The 20,213-nt window shown below is 52.0% G+C and overlaps 8 protein-coding genes across 8 annotated transcripts; 5 read left to right on the forward strand and 3 right to left on the reverse strand.

Annotated features, from left to right (window-relative positions):
* Positions 1–10: 10 nt before the first annotated feature.
* On the forward strand, positions 11–4,396 carry BJX68DRAFT_251687 (ABC transporter ATP-binding protein; the record flags this gene model as incomplete). Its single annotated transcript, XM_071042432.1, has 10 exons — positions 11–336; positions 399–453; positions 507–1,108; positions 1,190–1,772; positions 1,833–2,409; positions 2,469–2,647; positions 2,706–3,235; positions 3,289–3,404; positions 3,452–3,663; positions 3,728–4,396. 10 exons carry the CDS (start codon positions 11–13, stop codon positions 4,394–4,396), a joined length of 3,849 nt encoding a protein of 1,282 aa, XP_070905979.1.
* A 374-nt stretch (positions 4,397–4,770) lies between these two features.
* BJX68DRAFT_260690 (uncharacterized protein) lies at positions 4,771–5,481 on the forward strand (the record flags this gene model as incomplete). The annotated part of the gene is made up of 2 exons (XM_071043947.1): positions 4,771–5,360; positions 5,433–5,481. The coding sequence occupies 2 exons, from the start codon at positions 4,771–4,773 to the stop codon at positions 5,479–5,481; spliced, it is 639 nt and encodes a 212-aa protein (XP_070905980.1).
* A 709-nt stretch (positions 5,482–6,190) lies between these two features.
* On the forward strand, positions 6,191–6,772 carry BJX68DRAFT_260691 (uncharacterized protein; the record flags this gene model as incomplete). Its single annotated transcript, XM_071043948.1, has 1 exon — positions 6,191–6,772. One exon carries the CDS (start codon positions 6,191–6,193, stop codon positions 6,770–6,772), a length of 582 nt encoding a protein of 193 aa, XP_070905981.1.
* A 719-nt stretch (positions 6,773–7,491) lies between these two features.
* BJX68DRAFT_260692 (uncharacterized protein) lies at positions 7,492–7,962 on the forward strand (the record flags this gene model as incomplete). Its single annotated transcript, XM_071043949.1, has 1 exon — positions 7,492–7,962. One exon carries the CDS (start codon positions 7,492–7,494, stop codon positions 7,960–7,962), a length of 471 nt encoding a protein of 156 aa, XP_070905982.1.
* A 513-nt stretch (positions 7,963–8,475) lies between these two features.
* BJX68DRAFT_273948 (purine and uridine phosphorylase) lies at positions 8,476–11,808 on the reverse strand (the record flags this gene model as incomplete). Its single annotated transcript, XM_071047566.1, has 5 exons — positions 10,707–11,808; positions 9,029–10,653; positions 8,935–8,981; positions 8,618–8,852; positions 8,476–8,529 (listed from the first exon to the last, which is right to left on the reverse strand). The coding sequence occupies exons 1-5, from the start codon at positions 11,683–11,685 to the stop codon at positions 8,476–8,478; spliced, it is 2,940 nt and encodes a 979-aa protein (XP_070905983.1). The 5' UTR covers positions 11,686–11,808.
* Positions 11,809–12,651: 843 nt separating this feature from the next.
* Positions 12,652–15,313, reverse strand: BJX68DRAFT_223469 (uncharacterized protein). The gene is made up of 7 exons (XM_071038148.1): positions 14,815–15,313; positions 14,654–14,760; positions 14,376–14,580; positions 13,732–14,250; positions 13,291–13,674; positions 13,116–13,225; positions 12,652–13,048 (listed from the first exon to the last, which is right to left on the reverse strand). Exons 1-7 carry the CDS (start codon positions 15,254–15,256, stop codon positions 12,872–12,874), a joined length of 1,944 nt encoding a protein of 647 aa, XP_070905984.1. The 5' UTR covers positions 15,257–15,313; the 3' UTR covers positions 12,652–12,871.
* Positions 15,293–19,121, forward strand: BJX68DRAFT_223471 (uncharacterized protein). The gene is made up of 2 exons (XM_071038149.1): positions 15,293–16,012; positions 16,106–19,121. The coding sequence occupies exons 1-2, from the start codon at positions 15,902–15,904 to the stop codon at positions 18,650–18,652; spliced, it is 2,658 nt and encodes an 885-aa protein (XP_070905985.1). The 5' UTR covers positions 15,293–15,901; the 3' UTR covers positions 18,653–19,121.
* BJX68DRAFT_13449 (uncharacterized protein) lies at positions 18,719–19,195 on the reverse strand. Its single transcript, XM_071036357.1, has one exon. The coding sequence runs from the start codon at positions 19,082–19,084 to the stop codon at positions 18,785–18,787; it is 300 nt and encodes a 99-aa protein (XP_070905986.1). The 5' UTR covers positions 19,085–19,195; the 3' UTR covers positions 18,719–18,784.
* Positions 19,196–20,213: the final 1,018 nt, after the last annotated feature.

Genomic DNA, 20,213 nt, shown 5'->3' on the forward strand with positions numbered 1-20,213 from the left:
GCCTCGCAGCATGGCCACTCAATCTACTGCACCCCCACCCCATCACGCCCCTTCACTTCCACCATCACCCACTCCAGAAACACACGAAGACAATAAACGATCAGACTCTGAGAACAATCCACCAAGCGGCGGGCTCCAAAGCTACCTCCGCATCTTCAGCTATGCCGACTCCTTTGGCTGGACTCTCAATGCGCTGGCCCTGGTGGGAGCCATCGGTGCGGGCTCTGCGCTTCCACTGATGGATCTGCTCTTTGGGAAGATGCTTACGACGTTCAATGACCTTGCGACGGGGCAGAGCTCGCCAGGGGAGTTTCGGGATGATTTGGATAGCTTTGTGTATGGCATTAATCTCCTACTCATTGCCATACTTGTGAGTCTGATTTGTGTTACCTATCTAGGCTTTACTTTGTGTATCTGTTTGTCGGAAAGTTTGCGCTGGTTTACCTCTGGACAGTAAGTACGCCTCAACATCACCAGCTCTCATTCTAATCTCGCTGTTACTCCAGCTCTCCATCTCCATCTCCTCCCTCCGCACAACGAAAGCCCTCCGAACAGCCTTCCTAACCCGCCTCCTCCAACAACCCATCTCCTTCTTCGACGCCTCCCTCAGCGGCTCCCCCGTCACCCACGTAACCACAAACGCGAATCTAATCAACAGCGGGACCTCGGAAAAGCTCGGCTTCGTCCTACAAGGGACCTCGACCTTCATCGCAGCCTTCGTCCTCGCCTTCGCGGTGCAGTGGAAACTCACCCTCATAACCATCTGCATCGCCCCCGCGATCCTGCTCATCACGACCATCTGCTCGGCATTTCTTGTCAAAGCTGAGAATGCGATCTTGCGCGTGGATTCCGACGCGGGGAGTCTAGCTGAGGAGGTCTTTGCGAGTATGAAGACTGTGCATGCTTTTAGTGCGTTTGAGGCGCTGACCGCCAAGTATGAGGCGTTTGCGGGCGAGGCGAGGAGGTTGGGGGTTAGGCAGTCCGGGAACATGGCTGTTCTCTATGCGGGCGAGTTCTTTTGTGTGTATGCCGGGTACGGGCTGGCGTTCTGGCAGGGGATTCGCATGTACGCGCGTGGGGAGATTGAGGAGCCCGGGGCGGTTGTTACGTGTGTTGCCCGTGCCTCCCTCCTTCCGTCCCTATCAACTAACTACACGTCTTGCTAACTCACTCCATTCTGTTTAAACAGCGTGATCTTCGCCGTAATCGTCGCCGCAACATCCATGACCCAAATCGCCCCGCAAATCGTGCAAATCACCCGCGCCGCCTCGGCAGCACAGTTCATGTGGGAAGTCATTGACCACGAACCGAGCATCGACGCACTCTCGACGTCAGGAAAACAGCCCGAGACCTGCCACGGCCAGATCGAATTCTCAAACATCGCCTTCGCATACCCCACGCGCCCGCAGGTGCGCGTTTTCGAGAATTTCAGCCTCGCTGTCGCCGCGAACAAGACTACCGCGCTGGTGGGGCCGAGTGGATCCGGAAAGAGTACGGTCTCGGCGCTGCTGGAGAGGTGGTATGATCCGGTTGAAGGACGGGTGTTGTTGGACGGGGTGGATATTCGCGAGCTTAATGTGCGGTGGTTGAGGACGAATGTTAGGATTGTGCAGCAGGAACCTACGTTGTTCAATGGGACGGTGTTTGAGAATGTGGCGTACGGTCTTGCGGGGACGGATTATATCCATGGTTCCCGCGAGGCGCAGCTGGAGAGGGTCATGGAGGCTTGCAAGGCGGCGTATGCACATGAGTTCATTGAGAGCTTGCCTGAAGTACGTCAGACTCTGCCTCCCAGTCTTCTTCCAAGGTATCTGCTTACTTTGAGGAAATAGGGCTACGACACCCAAGTCGGCGAACGCGCAAGCGTCCTCTCCGGCGGCCAGAAGCAGCGAATCGCAATTGCCAGGAGTATCGTATCGGACCCGAAAGTGCTCATCCTTGATGAAGCAACCAGCGCGCTTGACCCGCGCGCGGAGAAGATTGTGCAAGAGGCTTTGGATAATGTTTCTGCCTCGCGGACAACGGTCGTCATTGCGCATAAGCTGTCGACTATCAGGAAGGCGGATCAGATTGTGGTTCTCTCCAAGGGGCAGATCATTGAGAAGGGGACGCATGATGAGCTCAATAAAGCCGGGGGGACGTATCATAGGCTGATCAAAGCGCAGGATTTGGGGAAGGTTAAGACTGGTGAAGGTGCAAGGCCTGAAGAGGAAGACTCTTCAGAAGAGGTTCCAGTCGCCAACATGCCCTCCGTAAAAGCGGAAAGCGCGAGGGACACTACTGCTCTCGAGCTGGAGACTGACTCTATAGGCAACCAGAGTCTACTGCGGTGTATAGCAATCCTGGTCAAGGAAAGACGCGAGCTGTGGATGGAATTTGTGATTGTGGTGGTTGCTTGTATTGTTGGGGGTACTTATGCATCACCGCGGACGCCTTTTGCAAGACTTGATGGTTAACAGCTTTCATAGGTGGCAGCTATCCAGTCCTCGCGTTCGTCTTTGCGAGATCCCTAGACGCGTTTCAAATCTCAGACACGGCAGAAATGATGGACCGAGGCGAATTCTACGCGCTCATGTTTTTCGTCCTGGCGCTCGTCATCCTAATCGTATACGCGACACTTGGCTGGGTAACCAACATCATCTCAACAGTACGTTTTTCCCCTTCCCTTCTCATAAGAAACGCGTTTGATAAACTAATGCGCACAGACCGCCGTCTACGCCTACCGCATGCAAATGTTTCGCAGCTACATAACACAAGACATGACCTTCTACGACCAACCCTCACACACAACCGGGTCATTGGTCTCACACCTCTCGACAAAACCCACCAGCCTCCAAGAACTTCTCGGCTTCAACATCGGAATCATAATCATCGCCCTCGTCAACATCCTCTCCAGCTCCATCCTCTCCATCGCCGTCGGCTGGAAACTTGGCCTCGTCGTCCTGGCAGGGGCCATGATCCCCATCACCTCCTGCGGGTATCTGCGGATCCGTCTGGAGACGCAGCTTGAGAAGAGTAACGGGGATCGGTTTGCGGAGAGCGCGGCGCTCGCGGGCGAGGCGATTTCTGCTATTCGCACCGTTGCGTCGTTGGCAATCGAACCGGTTATTCTCGAGCGGTATACGGGTATCCTCAGGGGCATTGAGCGGAGGAGTATTAGGGGGCTGGTGTGGACCACGGCGTGGCTGGCGCTTACGCAGTCGCTTTCGTTGTTGTCTATGGCGTTGAGCTTTTGGTATGTGCTCTCTTCCTTTCTTATCGGTGTTTACTCGGACTAACCCGCGGTAGGTACGGAGGACGGCTGCTCTCCACTGGCGAGTACTCGAGTACGCGGCTATACATTGTTGTTATGGGAGCTATCCTATCTGGGGAGGCGGCTGCGTCGTTTTTCATGTTTACTACTAGTAAGTATTTTGCTTCTGAGCTTGGTGCGCCACTAACCAGCTGGTAGGTCTGACAAAGGCTCGGGGCGCATGCAACTACATCTTCTGGCTTCGCTCTCTAGTCCCGAGTGTACGGGATGAGGGTTCGGATGAAAACAGCCCCAGCGATAACACTCCCGAGAAAGAGCAGGACCAAGCAGCTTGCTTGGAACTACGGAACATCGAATTCCGATACCCAACCAGACCGAACCGGCCCGTTCTCACAGATCTGAACATCAAAGTACAGCCATCCACCAATAAATCCTCCGTACACCGAAGATAAATGACTGACTGAATATAATCAGGTCAAGCCCGGCCAATCCATAGCCTTCGTCGGCCCCTCGGGCCACGGCAAGTCGAGCATAATCGCACTGTTAGAGCGCTACTACAACCCGTCTTCAGGCTGCATAACCCTCGACGAAACCGCAATCACCAACATCCCGCTCCAAACCTACCGATCGCACCTCTCCCTCGTCCAACAGGAACCAATCCTGTACCAGGGCACGGTCCTCGAAAACATAACCCTCGGCATCCCGAACGCCAGCCTGATCGCCGAATCCGAAATCCACTCTGCTTGCCACCAGGCCAACGCCTACGACTTCATAGCCTCCCTCCCCAACGGCTTCTCGACACCTTGCGGATCACGGGGTAGTCTCTTCTCCGGCGGCCAACGCCAACGAATCGCAATTGCGCGTGCGCTGCTCCGGAAACCGCGACTCTTACTTCTGGATGAGGCGACGAGCGCACTCGATACGGAGAGTGAGAGGGTTGTGCAGGCGGCGTTGGAAGAAGCGAGCGTGGGGCGGACGACGATTGCGATTGCGCATCGGCTTTCGACGGTGAAGGGGGCAGATTGTATTTATGTGCTTGTTCAGGGCAGGATTGTGGAGAGGGGGACTCATGAGGAGTTGCTTGGGAGGAGGGGGGTTTATTATCAGATGTGTTTGGGGCAGGCGTTGGATAGGGCCGGGTGAGGTGGCTTTGTTTTTGGCCAGTATCTGGTACGGCTGAGGTGCATGTATATTATGTGGATAGACTCTCATCTCTTTGTAGAAACCAAATGATCTCTCCTCTAATACACTATGCCTGGTCTCTCTTGTTTTTTTGGATCGTGGAAAATAAATGATCTTGCCTATAAAGGAATTCACGGGAAAATGCCCTTCACCAACAAAGAGCTAGTCCATCCAAGAAATTACGCGAAGCCGATGCTCTTCTGATGATATGAATCATGCGCAACAAAGAAGCAGAAACATTATATAGACGTCCAGAAGACCCCATTAATCCATGCCCTTCTAATCCACCTTCTAGAAACTCCATCTACCCAAACTCTCCCCACACATCAACCAAAATGCGAACCCACCCATCCAACCTCCACACACCCCACCACCTAACCCTCCATATCGGCCACCTCGACGTCGAAAACTGGATCATAGCCCTCGACTCGCCGTACCGCAAACCAGGCCTCGCTCTCGCCTACGTCTTCACAAAGGATTCCGGCTACAGGGGGCACTACATCGGCACGCTCACCAGAACTACCCAGCCCCAAACACAAACACACATACATACACAAACACTAGCCTTCCCCGCGACAACCCACGACATGCCCACCCTCCTAGCAGAAGTCCAAGAAGTCTGCAGTGTCAACCCCCAGGACCAAAACGCCATTTTCCAGCACGCGGTGCTGGCGCTGCGGAGGGGTGAGGATTGGGATGCGGGGTTTCTGTCTGGGCTTGAGTGGGAGGGTATTGTGCCTGCTGGGACGAAGGAGGAGTATGCGGAGAGGGTTTTTGGGATTAAAGATGGGGTTTGGGATGAGGATGAGTCGGATATGGGAGGGACAGGACTTGGGACCCTGGAGTCTAGAGAGGGTGACTGGTGTGACGCAAGTCCTGTTGATGAGCTCGTTGAGGCGATGCAGGATGTTAGTATGGAGGATATGTGAGTATCTAGCTTTTCGAGTTCGGTCTTGTTGCTTGATTCGTCGGCTAATCGAGGTATGTTTACGTGCAGGTGGTTCGATGGGACACCCAAGGTGGATTTTTCGCGCCGTCCTGCGTAAGGAAGGATGGTTGCTGTTTGTTATTTTCTGCATCGGAATAGATCTTTAATATAGCTAGATTTCGAGATCTCTTTCCACTAGGCGTCATGGGTCTGTTTGGATGAACCTAAGCTTCCTGCCAGTGTCGTACTTCCACCAAGCAGTGCCTAGACCTGATCAAACCAGAAATGATATCGTTAGCATGTTGTAATTATTTGTTCTCCTGAATATGGTCGATTAGACGGCTCAGTAGTATCATCTGAATTTATCTAGAACAGCTCACACAGCGAATCCATTGCGCCTACCGTTCTTTCGTTGGATGCGCGTATGAGGCAAGATGGCCGCTATCAAGAAGCCAAATCAGTTCCATACGGTTTAGATAAGCCTAGAGGTTCAGCTAGTGTATGTGTCAATGTGGCTATAGATCTTGATTGTTTTTCTGCAAGGCCAGAAAAACAATGGAACAAGAGCTGGTAGGCATGCACAATGACCCTTGTTCCAGATAATTAACAGCGTAGTCAAAGAAAAGAATTGTCCATATTATCAGGGACAAAGCTTATTTTTGTTCCTCTTTCCAATAAGCGCCAGACAAAGCACAAAAGCCTATATAAGCGTCTCCCTCATTCATCAAGTATAGTCCCATCTCACTCGAACTACTCAATCCCTTCCAACCTTTGCAAGCATTTTCACTCTTAAACAACCATACACACATCAGCCAAGCCAGATCAAAATGTCTTCATACGATCGCCACCGCTACCACAAAAACATCAGCCTAGACCCCGCGCTCGACAACCTAGCCCACCTAACCATCTACCTTGGCCCCGCGCGCCCCGAACCAGGTAACCCGCTCAACATGTGGCTCCTCGTGCTCGCAACCCCCGACTTCAAGAACAGCCTCTACAACTTCATCATGCCGCCCTTTGAGCAGCGCGCAGTTGGCGACAGCCTCGTCTACCAGGGCCGAATGTTCCGTTTCCCGTTCGTCCCGGGCGGCGATACTGTCCCGCTGCCGATGCAGGAGGTCGGCAAGGTCCACCCGTTGATGAGAGAGAAGATTCTGCGCATTGCGGCGGTCTTTGCGAGGAAGCCGGAGCCTTGGGATCAGAGTTTCTTGCATGCGCTTGAGCGCGAGGGGATTGTGCCCTCGGGGACGGCCGTGGGGTATTCTGTCAAGTTGAGGGAGTTGGAGAAGGGGGGTGAAGCTGCGGTCAAGGCGGAGGTCAAGGTGGAGGTAGAGGTGGATTCCAAGGGAGGAGCTTCGGTTGATCGGGTGACGAAGTGGTTGGAGACTCTGGGTATGGATGATAACTGAGTGGCGGGGTTCCAGGTGAGTTATCCTTCTTGTGAGTGGTGCTTATTGTTCAGCAGGCTTGCAGGGCCAAAGTGGTCTTTCCCGGCTCTTCTCTTTCAGCGTCGCCGCGATTGATTAGATACCATGTTTGATCACTTACTATAATAAAAAATAAAAGGAGGAGTATCTCCATCCTGTTTATGAGACTTCAAGCGTTTTCTAAGAGACATTCTTTCCATCGTAGTTGCATCCGAGTGCAAGTAAGCCCTAACTGATCCACCAGTGAGATGGAAATGACTATCTCTCTGTGGATCACCATTTTTTGCTCTCGTCAAGTTCTACAAATAGTCCAGAGAATCTAGTTAGTTCTCTCTTGTGCTATTCCACCAGAGAAATCGCGGATTATGCTTCCCGTACGAATATCGCCGAGGGATTTGCTATAAGCCTCTATCAACATACATGTAAAGTTCCAAACCCAATCTGCGCACAAACCAGCGGGCAAAGCAAGGACGAAGCAGGAGCAAAACTAAATACAATAATGCCATTTGTTTGCTCAGGATAAAGGCTCGATGGAGACAGACAGGGCCTTTATACCTGAATGATATCATCATCCACACATTGTTCAGGCAATCTAATGCTTTCATTCTATTAAACAAATGGCACGCACTATATAAGCCCTCAACCTCCCCGTCTATATCATACAGAATATGTTGTCTTCCGATCTAAGAACAACAAGAAGAATGTCCTCCTCTACCAGCAGCATCACTCTGCCACACCCCACTCCCACCGTGGACCACTTCACTATCTACATCGCCTCAATCCAAGCAACCTTCGAAGCCCCCATAACAGCCTGGACACTCATCCTCGCACCACCCACAAACGAAGACTGCATCCTCTGCGACATTGCCCTCCTCGATGGTAACAAGTATGCCCCACTGACGATCCGCCACGGCGAAACGCTCCGCGTGCCCTTCCTCATTGAGGGCAAGATCGTCCACCTGAATAAAGTGTGCACTGCACCGGTGGCCAAGGCAAGGATGGTTATTGACCAGGCTCATTTTGCGACTCATGGGAGTCAGGTGTGGACGGTGTCGTTTTTGACGATGCTGGAGGATGAGCGCATTGCGCCGCAGGGGACGGTGGGGTACTATGAGAATTTGGCGGCGGTTGAGGGGGCAATGGAGGATTTGAAAATTAGCAAGGAAGGTTGATTGTGATCACAGTGAGGCTTTTGTGGTGAGGGCTGCTCTCTTTGCTCTAGTACGTTAGGAGAGCTACATATTACCTTATAAAGCTGGGCTTAGAATAAAGATAATACAAAGGGACTATCAATTCGCCAGATCTTTCTGCATTGAATGAACATCTATATTATTCTGAAATAGTAGATTGTACATATAGGTTTCGGACCTTGGAAGCAGATATACTGGCAATCTAGAACCATTAACCCTGGCAATGTAAATCTCTAGGACAACTACACTATAAAGAAAACCAAATAACGCAAACTCTTCCACTTGCACATCCGACTTCTATAGCGCCATCTGTGGCCGTTGAACAAACTGGGGTATAATCAAAAGGCAGCCACACCTCCCTTTGACCGCGAATAGTAACCCAGCGATCGTCCTGCAAGGCTGGCTTATTCATTGGCTTGGCAGGATCTGACAGGACGCTTTCGTGCCAGTCTTGGGCAGAGAAGTTTTCTAGTTTGGACCCAAGATTCGAAAGGATTACGGAGAAATCTTCGTCACATGAGTCGTCCTCCAGGGTCCGGTTGGGCTCGCCTGTAACTGGGTCCCAGAGGGTGATATGTGAGCTGGAACCGGATGCCAGCAGTTGGCCGTCGGGTGAGAAGACGAGTGATTCGACGACCACGAAGTCTTCCAGGGTATGCTTGAGCTCGCCTGTAAGGACATCCCAGAGTTTGATAGTCCCATCACAGCAGACAGAAGCTAGCAGTTTGCTATTTGGTGAGAAAGCAATTGAAAACACCTTGTCTGAGTGGCCTCTCAGGGTCTGCCAATCGGAGCCCCAGTTTTCATCATCCACCCTTGGCCATTGGTGTATCCAGCTAGGAATCGCTCTTTCAAAGACTGTCCGAATCAGTCTTCTTGGGTGCAAATAGTAACCCTGAGATGTAGATCTGTAAGGGAGCAATATCCGCTATCTGGCTGTTCTTTAGGACGAACCTCTTTGCGTCGTCCAGGAATTCAGATATCTTCGGATTCTTATCACCCTATTAATGTGAGTAAGACAATTCTAGATGGCTTGCTAAGAACTTACGGGCAGCACCGACTTAAGGGAAGTAATTCCTACTATAACCTCTGAGACGAAACCCAGTATGCTCATCACCTCCACCCAGTGAAGAAAGTGGACTTGAAGAAAAGCAAAAACATCGTCAACCTGAAGTATGGAATCTTTGCTTTGTGCCGTATGATGAATCCAGTACCGGCATGCGTACTGCAGCTCTGATGGCAATTTGTCATTGATAAGCTCGGCGTGAAGATCTTTGCGTTGCGTCCCATGGCTTGGGAGATTGCATATATTTCTCTTCAGTCGGTTCCTCATCACGGACAGACAGTAGTTGCTCAGCTTGGCGTTAGTCTCCTCTTTATCGACCCAGAGATGGGTTTTCTCGCGGGTGTAGGGGTCAAGAAGGAAGTCTCGAAATGACGAATGGAAGATCATTACTGGCAGTGTGTGATCGTTTGGTATGTTTAATACTGAGTGTAGAGAACTTATTCTCGCTCTGATTGAGCTTGTCGTAATTCCCATGAGGCTGGATAGGGAGATAATAGAGAGTGGGTTCTGAAGAAGAATGATTGTACCAAGGACCTCCCGAACGTCTCGAATCAGTTGGATTTTCCTCTTTCCATCGTATGCAGAAAGGGCTCGATTCAAGACTGGGAGATATGTTTGTTCTAGTTTCGACTCCTCATTTTGATTGTCGAGAATCTCAGTAAGACATTGCTCCGGGTCCAGGTTGTAATCCTCGAAGAGGCGGCAGACAGTTGCAGCAAAAATGAACAATGGAATCGACTGAGATAGCAGAGCTCTAAAGTGCGGCTCTCTGGGCCAGTCAAGGCAAAGGCCTCGCTGCTTGCTAATTTCTACAAGCTTGTGTTTTAGGAACAGAGAGATGTCGTTTTCTATCACTGATCCAGGAATCTCATGGAGGATCAACTCCTGATAACTATTTTCCACGGCATGGAACCCCAGTCGAACAGCTAGTTCAGGTCGACTGGTAATGAAGAACCGCAGAGACACTGCGCGTGGCAACTGCTGCAGGATAACTCGAATATCATTCTCGTTTTCGCACTCATCTATTGCGTCAATCACGATTACTAGCGGGGATATCAGCTGCTTGGCTTGACAAAGCTTATCAAGTGGCTGCTGAATCAGCTGTTCAAACTGCTCCTTGAATGGTCTCATCGAAATCCGAGGATCGTCCTGGATGACCTGTAGGATTGAAGCGCGCAGCTCTGGAACTTTGTTGAACAGCTCCCTGGCAATGGTTGGATAGAACCGAGTTGCGCGACCACAGTCTCCTTTGCCTCTTTTGAAGAAGAAGGACGCCCCAAGCAATCCTCGCTGCTGAAACATGCTTGCCATGGTTCGTGCTATGGTCGACTTGCCGGTTCCAGCTAGACCATTGAGCCAGAACATGCATTTGCCCTCTGGCAAGGTAGCCCAATCTTCGACCTCGTGGAGAACGTTCTCTCTAGTCCCTGGCAAGCAGTCGTCTTCATGTTGGTCCATATAGGTTCCAAACTCGGCTCCTTCGGCGAACGGCAGCTCCTTAAGATCAATACTCTGCACCACGCCTTCGATCTTCTTAGCCAATGCAGTAGTGATCGAATGGATATTGTCGATGTTCCCGGACACATTATCCAGACTCGTTCTCATCTCTGCCAAACAAGTATCAGAAATGACAAAACAATTCGGCATAATTAAAACTAACCTTCGATAACTTCAATAGCCCTCCGCTCAGAATACACCCTCCGAGGGACTATCTCACGCAAGAGATCTCTTGCATATGCAGCCGCCGCCATCGCAGCATAGCCCTGCCATTCCTTATTCTCGTGAGAGTCGGCGTAGTCGCAAATTCCATGGATGACCAAGCAGGGGAAGTGGTTCATCAGCCCAGCTGCCTCCATCTTAAAACCAAGAACATCTTGTTCTGCCACGACCTTGTCGCGGAACATCGCGTTGTTGATAGCCCGGTTACCGGATGCAATTAGGCCGTAGTGGATAGCAGGATCGTCATCCTCGTCAGTTCGCGGTGGTCGCTGAATCACCTTTGAATTGTCACAGACCTTCCCACATTCTTCCTGGGGATTCGGATGAACGAAGGAGCTCTCATAAAGCTTATCAGCTTCGGGGGGCGGTGGTGCGTATTTTCGTTCTAGTCGCTCATTCCCCTCAAGCACGGCCTGAATGCTCTCCTTCAGCTGATTACCTTCCTCCATATACCGCGCCTTGAGCCCAGCTACGGCCGTGCGCAGGATTGGTGGTGGCTGATTGAGAAATCCCGTTTGCTGGAAATCCTTTCCTTGGAAGTCCTTGCCAAAGTCGTACTGAATCAGGCCGCCTCGTCCATTTCGAGGTGAGCTCACGACAATGTCACCGAGACGGATATCATGTTTTGTACTGGGCGCTCCGCCCCCGATTCCCACCATCAGACCAAATCGAAAGTTGGGGAAGCTGTGTACCATGTCTCGTGCCACGCTGGCGGCTGATGAGGTTCCGCATTCTCCCTTGAGGAGAACGGCAATAACGACGTGGTGCCCTCCGATCTCTCCTAGTGTGTAGTGATTGTTATCATTTCGTGAAAGCGTTTCTGGACGATCGTGTTTCTTTTCGAGGAACGCTCGGGCAGCGATGTATTCTGTTTCCAGGGCACATATCCAGCCAACGGTGTACTGCTCTGTGTCTGACATAGTGAGCGTGCAGGTGACTGTGGCAGCCGCGTGCAGGTTTATCCCCCGTCCACTTATTTATGCCTATTCGATCCCAGAAATGGTAGGTTCCGGGCACGGATCAGAGGGAAAGGGCGAAGAGGAGGATAGAGGCGCTTATGGATGTTGGAGAAGGAGGGGTAAGACGAGGCGGACTGCTAGGCTAATCCCTGTCAACAGTGCCAAGTCACTAAGCCTGCACGCATAGACCATGTAATCCACGCTTATGCTCAGCATAGAATCAGTCTCAAGCCTGCGAAAATATGGTCATTATTCGCTGCTTCGGCTCACTTGTAATTGATGGGATTCCCATGCAGATGGGTTACCAACGAATCTCTTTGAATGTGACTTTTCCCTCTTTCCGAGCCGTACCCTACCCATGTTGACCTACTGCTGCCTGGGACCCCTTCATTGATGAGAGAACCAATAGCATTATTATCCGGTCGGGAGAGATGGGGTACAACGTGGAGCAATGGTTGGTCTTGCTTCTGTCTAATACACTTCTCGTTTGGTGAGTCTAATAATCGTCGGTCTATAGCTGACTATGTGAAGGGTCCACACCAATGACAGACTAATCTGTGTTTGACATCGCTGCCCCTATCACTAATAGTCTGAGTGGAGCGTTTCAGATATATATGGAAGTCCGTTTTCTTTTCACATATAAGTGGCTACTTATGTTCTATGGGAGCTCTCACGAAGCGCAATGTCTGTGCCGGCTAAGGCGACAAGGCGCCGGGGAAGCTGAGCAAGGTAACAACTGGAGCCCTGATTCTGACGGAAGGGTCACAGAGCGATGTTCCTCGACTCCCAGCTCATTCAGGAAAATCCGAGCCCAGGTAGTCTACAAGGCGTCGCGCAGAGATACAAGCCGCTGTAGCTGTCGTTTACACTTGTTCCCTGGTACAGAGACAACGAGGGGCGATTCTACGCAACACTGAACATATCAACGCCTGAATAAGATCGGTTCAACTAGTTCTAAGCCTAGATAGTTCGATGCGGCTGGTCTAATAAGAGAAAACTGTCGTAACGTATCCTGAGTTACAAACAAAAAAGGAAAAGAAAGGAGGGAGGTGTTTTTCAAAACTGCCTCCTCCATCGGTAATCGTCGCTTTGGGGGAAAGGATCGAGTGCGCTTGGTTCCTCCACGGTATGCTTAGCGGCTCACTCGTCAGTAGTCGTGCTCCGAGGAGAGATCAAGTCCGGTCGCTTCCTCCACAGTGGGTTCGCGGCTCAGGGAATAGCTCTGGACGGGGGAAAGGGTCGCCGCACGCTGCATAATACGATGGAGGTGGGAGACTATTTCGATCTGTTGTCCGTCCCTCCAGCTGAGAGTATGGGTGGAGACCTATCCGCGTTAATGCATGATTCTACCAAAGCAAGCGTGCGGTCAGAGATCGGGTGATATATCTTACCTTTCCCTGGGTATCGAGTCGAATAAAAGTCCAGAACAAGCTGTCGGTTGCGATGCCGTAAAGTAGAGAGCTGGTCCGACTAGCCTTCTTACGGGCATGCATGATCATAGCTACCAGGACAACACGTTAGAATCTAAACGTCATCACCAGAGGAAAGTTGGAGAGCCAAACTTACAAAGATAAGACAGTACCTGGTTCAGGCCCTCCATCGAGTTGTGGCTCCTCTTCGCCTCCACGACAACGATATTGGTCTCGGCATCTTTGTGGTTACCGTACCACAAACAATAATCCATCCTGCCCCGGAGCAACTTTGGTGTATTGTCGTGGGTCCAGGGGTAAGATAGGCTGGTCTCAAGGCCCCAGTGAAGGGGCTTGTAGGAAGCGTTGCTTTCGGTGGAGACACGCTTGTTCGCACCCTTTCCCCTGCCGTACTGACCAAATTCTTCCTTTTTCTTCGCGGCGAGGATGGTGAAGAGGATCACATTCAGTCTGGCGCGACAGACAGCCTCGTTCCTATCGCCCTTTCCGAAAACCAAGTCGTAATCACTCAGGGTAGCGCCTAAATTACGCCAGTCAGACCTTTAGGATCAATCATGGTGAAGGTAATATGACTTACGCAAGTGGTCTGGGATAGCACGCCGGTCTGAGACATCCAGGTGCCAGATGTCTCCGTGATTTTCGGCAAAAGTGAGACCGAACATGTCCTCCACATCAACGTCGCTGAGATCCGTGACAGCTTTGGAGGGAAGTTTCTTCTGCACAGGTTTGGCGGTGGACTTGGGAGCAGGCTTCGCGGCAGGCTTCGCGGCACCTTTGTCGGAAAGCTTGGTAGCAGATTCGGGAGCGGGCTTTTCGGCAGCCTGCTCAGTGCTCGTGGTGGGCTTGCTGGGGGTCTTTTTGCCACGGGTCTTGCCGGTTTTGTCGTCAACGGAGGCTGCAAGGCTGGAGGTGTCGTCTGTCTTCTTCGAGTGCTTCGACTTCTTCTGGCGCTTAGCCGAGTCCTTCCATTTGTTGTGAATTTTACTGAACCAAGCCATCTTGCAGTATCGGAACGACGAGGCGTGGTTGGAAGTGTCTGTGGGGGGCAAAAAGCTCAAAGAAGGTACGCGATGCATTGAGTATTGTGGGTTAGACGCTAGGAAGGGATGAATAAAAGTGAGTTGTAAAGGAGCCAAGGGTGTGTAGTAAGAGGAAAAAGAAAAGAGAGCGAGTGTCTGGAAGACGAAATATCAGGGAGCAAGAGGGGTCTTATATACGTACGACTGTTGGCTTTGGAAGTCACTTCGCCCTCATCATACAGGGCACTCCATTGTTTCCAATCCCATATTGACGAGCCCTTCCTCCAGTCACCTGGCGATTGATCATACAATGGTCGCATTGTTGCTGCGGTTTCTAGTATTGTGTCGATTGTGTTGACAATAGCTTGTTCCTGGCCGTCGGCCCAATTCAGTACGAGTGGAGAATACTATTCACGAGAATATATTAGCTTCACTTTGTATGTTGCTAAGAACGAAGAATCGAGGGCGCAGGTGGCAGACCTTGTTTTTACTATTGAGGTGAATGAACACCCATTTAAAGCCATCAGTGACTATTCCAAACGTCCCCTTATTCACGCCTCGCTCAACCCGATTGTTCTGGATTATTGCTGTGTCCTGTTAGCATCCTGAATAAGAGAGATAACCAAGTCAATGGCACTTACCCATGGCAGCAACAAGCGGCAAGTACTGTTCTTCACTGGCGATCGGCTCCTCCGCGCAGATAACGACACAGTTGGTTTCGAGGTTTCGCCGATTTCCATACCATAGAACGTAGTCAAGTGCGCAGTCCAGGACATTGTCTCCGCCATTTCCTGGAGTTTCTAGTGCTATTACTTGCTCGTAGCTCCAGAAAATCGTTTTCAACTTGTCCAAAGTATACTTCGTTTGCAGCTTTTTCTTCACTTGAGCCAGCGCCAGATGTAGGATTACATCAACTCGGGGCTGGGCAGGCATGGTGAAGTCTCTATCGGCCTGATCCGTAGGTGTCAAGGCTAGACGGCAGTCCTCCAGCGCGCACTGAAGGTAATCGGATGGCTCTGGCTCAGCTTCACTCTCAGTTCGACGCCTCTTCCTGCTGTGACTGAAGGATCGATCCTTGCCCATGATATTCTGACTGCACTGCACGTTTCGAAGTTGTGGATGAAATCTTGGCGATGGAGGGTGCTGCGTTGTGGAGAGAAAGAAGGATGAGATTTTGTCGTGGCAAAAATATGGGCTGACTCTAATCTAACTTTGCTACTTTGAACTATGATGCTCTCATTAGACTTTGAACGCGTCGACCTCGGAAGCTTTCTCCAGGAGGTAGACTCTTGTCTGCCCCAAAATCTATCAAGACGGCGCTAATAGCACTGGGGAGTGATCTGTGCGGATTGGGCCAAGCATCACTCAGGCGCTTATAATTTCCTTGTTTTCAATCATCTGATTTGCTTTCTTTCCTGCACAGAGCTGAAAAACGCCTTGTTTGAGCTAAACCAAGATCTAGCGCCCTGGTTGGCCAATAACATCACTCAGAGCTTGGGGAGACGAGGTGGATCAGGCTCCCATCGCTGCTGGCCCGCTGCGGCTCTGCCTATTTCTTGACGCCCCGCATTATTTATTCCACCTCTTCTTCTCGTATCGCGTTTGCTCTTTCTCTTTCCCCAACCTCCTTGATTTTCATCTCTTCATCTCCCATTTTGCGCATCAGATTCATCTTTACCAGTATTGATTCATCGAGGAGGGAAAAAAGTGCACGAAAAAGTCATCAACATGTCCGAAATCACCACCTCGGAAATCCTCATCTCCGATCTCCCCACCAAACAAGTCACTCTCGCGCCGCAACAGGTCACCATCGTCCGCGAGATTCCAACCACCATCCAGGTAAGCATCTGATTTTATCGTCGGTCTTCCAACATCATCGCAATCAGCACTCCAAACCAACAGCGCGACTAACATACTCCTCTTCTTGCGAAGCCCGGCCAAAACGAAATAACACTGCTCGGTCTCGACCCCCGCGTCAACGCACACTCCATCCGCATCGAAGGCTCCGGCGCGGCAACAATAACCGATATCCAAACGAGCATCGTTGCGCGCGACGAGGATTTCAACGACGTCTATCCACCGGACGACAGCGACAGCGACAGCGATGCCGATAGCAACGCAGAGGAGGAGGAAGACATCTCGGAAGATGAAGACGGGCTAAACGATAACGAACTGCAAGAGATCCGACGGGAGATGGCGAGGGTCGAGGCGAAGATCGCGACGGCGCGGAGCGAGATTAATTCCGCGCTGTCGATGCTGGGGATCATGGATCAGTATGGGAAGGGGTTTTCGACGGAGAAGAACAGAGATGTCAAAAAGTTTGGCGAGTTTTTGGAGTTGTATAATGGGCGAAGAAAGGAGGAGGCGGAGAGACATCAGAAGGCCCATGCGGAGATTGCGGTCCGTGAGAGGGAGCTGGCGAAGCTGCAGCGGAAGTTCAGTCGGCGAAAGGTGCGGTATGCGAAGGAGCGGAGGGAGGCATCCAAGGCGTTGAGGTTGAGGAAGGAGAAGCGCGACCGGGCGCTTGCGAGGAAGAAGGCTCTGCAGAGTCAGAAGCGCAATGAGCTCAGGGCGTTTTGGACCTCGACGGTTGGCAAGGTCGTTGTTTCGCTGGATAGCCAGTCTCTGGGTTTCACGCCGGGATCAAGCCGACGGAGCTCGATTGTTAGTGCCGTGATCGCGCGGTCTGATGAGAGCCAGAAGCAAGATCTTATCGACGTCACGCTCCGTCTGAGCTATATCGTCCCCGGGCGAAGCTGGTTCCCACGGTATGAGCTGCGAATCAACTCGCCCTCCTCGTCGGCGCGGCTGACATACCGCGCTGAATTCAACAACTTGACCACCGAAATCTGGCGCGATACCCGCGTAACCCTGTCCACATCGCAGGCGTCGTTTGACGGCATTGGCGTGCGCATTCCTTACCTCGATCCCTGGAATATCAAACGAGTCACGACACTGTCCAAGAGCCCAGCATGGCATCGCATCTTGGAGAACCCGCACGGCTTGCTCGGACCGACCCCTCCGCCGTTTCCAAAGAATGGACTCTTCGGCGCGCCTCCACCGCAGGTTCCGGGGGCTCAAAAGGGGTTCTTGTCCGGGCAGCCAAAGCCTGTCTTCGCATTCAACAACGTCGATGCTGGAAATGCAGCACCAGGGAACGGGTTTGGCCAGTCCGCACCAGCGGCCAATTCAGCTTCGCTATTCGGCGGCAACGCGCAAGCGAACAATGCAGGAGGGGGGCTGTTCGGAGCTCCAGCTCCAGCTCCAGCCGCCGCTCCATCTCTCTTCGGGGCGGCTCCCAACAACCCAGGAGGGGGGTTCGGATCTAACAACGCAGCTGGAGGATTCGGGAACATGGTGCCACGACCAGCAGCAAGGTCCAAAAAAGTCGTCATCGATGCACTGCAGAATGAAGAGGTGCAGTCAATAGGTGATGGCCTCTTCGGGAGCGTTCCGAGTTCAGCGCACTCACGGCCTCGTCCTCGTCTTGCTGCGTCGATTTCCGCAGATGACGGCGACAGCCAAGCAGAGACGCTCCCTCCACCACCTGCACCAGGTGCAGCAGCACCAGCATCAATCCTCCCCACGCCAACAGACGAGCAGCTCCCCTCCCCCCAGCCAGGAGGAGGCCGCGGCCTCTTTGCCCGCCTTACCCAGTCCATCACCGGAGACGAATCCGAGCCCTCCAAAGAAATTAGCGCAACCGTCGAGCTTGAGAATTCGGACTCCGATTCCGACGGTGCCGACGCACAAACCCTCACATCAACCTCCCTCGAGCACCAAGACTCCGTGAAGCAAGACTACGGCATGACCACGACATACGAACTCCCGGGCCGCCGCACATTGAGTCCCTCACACGTCGCGCGCCGCCACGTGCTTGCCGAGCTCGACCTCAAATCCGTCGCACTCACCTACGTGATCGTGCCCAAACGCCGCGAAGCCGCGTTCCTCCGCGCACGCATCAAGAACACCTCCAGCCTGACCCTGCACCCAGGACAAGTGGGGATCACAGTCGACGGCTCGTTCGTCGGCACAGCGGGGCTCGATACATGCGCGCCGGGCGTCTTCTTCAACATCTCACTCGGAATCGATCCGGGAATCGAAGTGAAGTACTCAAAACCCTCCGTGAAACCGCTCGCGGGCGCGCTGTTCTTCAATAAAGAAGACGGCGCGAAGTTCCGGCGCTCGACATGGGTTAAAAACACCAAAGGTGTTGCGGTGGATCTCCTGGTCTCCGACCAGATTCCCATTTCGGATGATGAGAAGCTGCGTGTTAGGGTTTTGGAGCCTGTCGGGTTGGAGAAGGAGGGTGATGAAGTTGATGTCAAAATGGAGAAGAGTAAAGGGAGCGGCACGGCGGCGTTGCGGAAGAATGGCGAGGTGAAGTGGACGTTGAAGCTGCAGCCAAGCCAGGAGATTAGGCTTGTGTTGGAGTATGAGGCTAAGGTGCCGGTTGGGAGCGATGTGAGTCCCGTTTAGGAACTTTGGTAGATAGCGTAGCATAGCACACCGCATCAAACGAAATCGAATATGTCGTCAGTCATCGACTCAAATCAATCCCATACTCCCTCCCTCCCTCCCTACTCCCTGTAAGAAGCACCAGGAAACAAATCACCACTCAAAACTCCCCGGCATCCTCCTCCCAATCTTCTCCCCCTGTTCAATCCCCCGCATCTCCTCATCACTAACCCCCCACCGCTCCCTCCAACAAGCCACCTCCTCCTTCCAGAGGTCATTCACGCACGGATCACACGAACTCCCACAGCATTCGCCCAAACCCGGCTTCGGAGGCGGATCATCGTGGTCCCGGGCCGCCGCGCGAATCAGCTGTTTTGTGCGTGTTGCTGTGAGGCGCTTGGCGTTTTTGATCCGCGGGACGTCCTTGGGTTCGAAAAGGGGAGTTTTGGACATTCTGCTATTCAATACTTAAATTGGGAGCAAAGCTACAGAGCTACGCTTGCGGGTGTTGGTGTGCTTGATATGGCATTGGAGGGCTGGGATGATGTATATCACGTGACGGATAGGCAGGACCGGGATTTTCCGGCGGGAGAATTTTAGGCCGGGGCAGCATGTTGAAGGCCTGAAGGCCTGAGGCTGAAAAAAAGGGAAAGACGATTCATGGTGGATGTTTAATGAGAGGATCACTCGAGCTTAGGGAGGAAAACAATGTCCTTAAGGAACAGAAGCAGAAGAATGAGACGGAAAATATCCTATGGACTCCCGCCGGAATCGACAACCCAGCCTCTCAATTGGGCACCCTCAACTCTCGCAAGCTTCAAGTCTTCACGTCTCAACTTTTGACGAGAGAGTGCGCGTAATTTAAAACCAGAGGTCCAAAGGACGAGGACGTGTGCACACCACCCTCCTTGACTACTACTGCCACGCCACAGCGTTTCCCTTCTCCCTTACTCAGGTGCTGTCAGAAACTCGGTTTCGCAGCGATGAAGTCAAGATGAAATCAAAGCCAGCCAGACGAGAGCGAAATAAATAACAGCCGGTAATATACATACACGATCGTCACAAGGATCAAAGTGACCAAACAGTTTTGCAGCAGGCACTCACTCTGAGAGCTCTTGGCGCAGGGGGCTGCTGACTAGTCAACGCAGCTTGCCGGAGCTCCGTCCGATAGCTCAGATTTTTCGATGGCCGTCGCCGGAAGCAGCATGCATGCAGGCTTCCAGGATATTGATTTTTCCCATAGAAACGGAGGTCAATTGCATGAATAGATCGGTCTGTTTCAATTGAGAATTCGAGATGCCTGAGCGGTGTGTTTGTTTAGGCTGAGGGAATTGAGTTGGGCCAACCGTCATCGCTGACGTTTACACTGGCGGTCCCGGTGGTTGCTGCGCTTTGGGTGTTGGGGATCCGCGTTGCTCCGCGAGGCAGACAGCTGGCTTTAAGATTGAATGTTGGGGTGAGCTGTTTACGTGTTTCTCAAGTTACAGAAATCAGAATTCAAGATTGATATCAATCTTTGTCTACAAAGTCCATGATTTGAGTTGAGTAGAGGCACTCGTAAGTGGTCATTTTATGAATTCTA

This window comes from Aspergillus pseudodeflectus (assembly GCF_044049435.1).
Source record: "Aspergillus pseudodeflectus strain CBS 756.74 chromosome Unknown BJX68scaffold_1, whole genome shotgun sequence".
Taxonomy (NCBI): domain Eukaryota; kingdom Fungi; phylum Ascomycota; class Eurotiomycetes; order Eurotiales; family Aspergillaceae; genus Aspergillus; species Aspergillus pseudodeflectus.